At 39.8% G+C, this 2,085-nt stretch overlaps 1 protein-coding gene across 1 annotated transcript in view; it reads right to left on the reverse strand.

Annotated features, from left to right (window-relative positions):
- The window catches only part of TMEM131L (transmembrane 131 like), a 146,251-nt gene that overhangs the window by 26,346 nt on the left and 117,820 nt on the right, over positions 1–2,085 (reverse strand). The window contains exons 22-24 of the mRNA XM_023530164.1: positions 1,205–1,391; positions 806–991; positions 66–215 (exon numbers count right to left, since the gene is read on the reverse strand). Coding sequence (XP_023385932.1) covers positions 66–215; positions 806–991; positions 1,205–1,391 — 523 coding nt within the window. The remainder of the gene's footprint in view (positions 1–65; positions 216–805; positions 992–1,204; positions 1,392–2,085) is intronic.

The following is a 2,085-nucleotide window of genomic DNA, read 5'->3' on the forward strand; positions in this document are numbered from 1 at the left end:
AAATGAAATCAGAAACACGTACTAGCAAAGGTGAGAACCCACATACACAGCACGAGGATTCTTACTTATGAGAATGGGAGCTGATGACGTCCATCGGACTGCTGTTTTGCTGTGAAGAGGAGCTAGCGTTTTGCCTCTGTCTTGTTTTCATGAACTCCATAAGAATGTACTGTGCTTGTTGGAAGGCTATTAAAATCACACCCAACAGGGACAAACTAAGAAGGAAAGCAATGAGGTTCATTACTGCATGGCTGTGACGGGCATTAAAAACATTAGCTTTATTACAGAGGAGCAGTGAAGGCTGATGGATAACAACTAAGGATACGGTATTAAAATTCCCCAAGATGTATGACATCATAATTTCTGATGTTTCTTAAAGGTCAAAAAACCCAAGTTTCTAAAAATGTGTATATTTCTAAGTCTGACATTTCTATTTTTGAAGATGCCGCCAGGATAAAAATCACTCTAAACGGGTCATTCTGCTCTTCTAATCTCAAATTGCCACAGCCACTGAGCTAACAAGAGTTACAGATATACCCTTCACCTTGACTGCCAATGAACATGCATGGTGTGCAGTTGTCTATTATACTTCTAGGTCCTATGAATCTCTTACAATTTGTTTACTATTATCTTAAAGCTTACCCGTTACCACTTTCTTTACTTCATGCATGTCAGGGTTCTCAAAGCAATATAAATTCCACTCGATTCATATGCTTTGATTATACCCAGGCAATACACATATTCATGCAACTCGCCCGGATGGCTTCTCTACTCAGTGAGAACACTGGAGAAGGTGGTAGTTTACCTGACAAAGAAGACCGTAAGCCTCCAAAACGACTCCTCCCAGCTGGGTCCGGGAACCACATCCGCACACAAAGGCAACAGGTGATGAGGGAGGGTCACATTGAGAGTGAAGCGAAACTCTAGGTCAGCTGCAGTGACGAGAGTTAGCTCACGAATGACCCAGGACGAGGTAAAGTCTGGAGTAAACCTGATAACGAGAGATTCATCTTCGTGAACTTTAACGTCTTAATTTTAGGCACGAAATATAATAATCATAATGGCAGCAAAATTTCCTACTTGTACAAGATAAATACTTATATAAAAGCAACTTAAGATGTCTTACCAATGAAAAAAGGATTTTCCTCCCACCTGACTATTAAATGTATCACAAAACTTAACGAGGTTAAAGCTCTGTGCTTACACAATGCTGATATCCCGTGATGTGTTTGGGTCCAGGGAAAACTGACGACAATCTAGCACTTCGAATCCATAACCTTGGCAATTATACCCATTAATTTTCAGAGATGTCACAGTTATAGGAAGTGGTCCAATATTCTCAACTTTAAAGTTCTTCGTAATAGATAAAATTTGCTTGCTGTCTTTCAGTTCTAGTGAGGACGAAAGGTGATATTTAGTATATACAAACTGCAAAATTGATTTAAAATAAATATTGAAACAACATGTACTGAATCAACAAAGCGTGATACACGTTACTAAAATGTAAAAAAAAAATAATAATTCAATATAAGCTCCAAGTATGATTTCTACCTAATTTCTTGAACAGTTACAGATTCTGTTATACTATAAGAATAAAAATAATTAGTTGAGATTTTTCTTAAGTTAATTGACCTGCCAAAGTAATCAAAAACTCTTCTCTGTTCTTTTATTAAAGGTTAAGGTTAAAAGTTTATTCTTCTCAGAGGCCAAACTGTTTGGATTTACCATTAGCCACCACGCATGCTTCGTCTCCGAGATCCTCACTCACACTGAACAGAATAAGAGGGTGTATGTGTGCTTCTGTGAAAATCCATCACAGCGACTAGCAACACAGTTCAAAAGAATCTTCTTACAGAACGCTTTTGCTCTTGGCTTTAGCGCCAAGCCTGCCCTGTCAGAGTGCCACGAACACAAACTCACGTCGGCGGCAGTCCATCAGCGTGGACTCGGGCACCTTAAATCGCAGCGAACCTCCCGCTCCAGGAAGTCTTCCGCCCACTTTCAGTAACTCTCTGGCCCCAAACCCTTCCACACCAATCATGTCGACGACAGTCAAGTTATTCCTGTAGTGAAAGGAGAGGCAAA

This window comes from Pteropus vampyrus, unplaced genomic scaffold (genome assembly GCF_000151845.1).
Source record: "Pteropus vampyrus isolate Shadow unplaced genomic scaffold, Pvam_2.0 Scaffold47, whole genome shotgun sequence".
Lineage (NCBI taxonomy): Eukaryota > Metazoa > Chordata > Mammalia > Chiroptera > Pteropodidae > Pteropus > Pteropus vampyrus.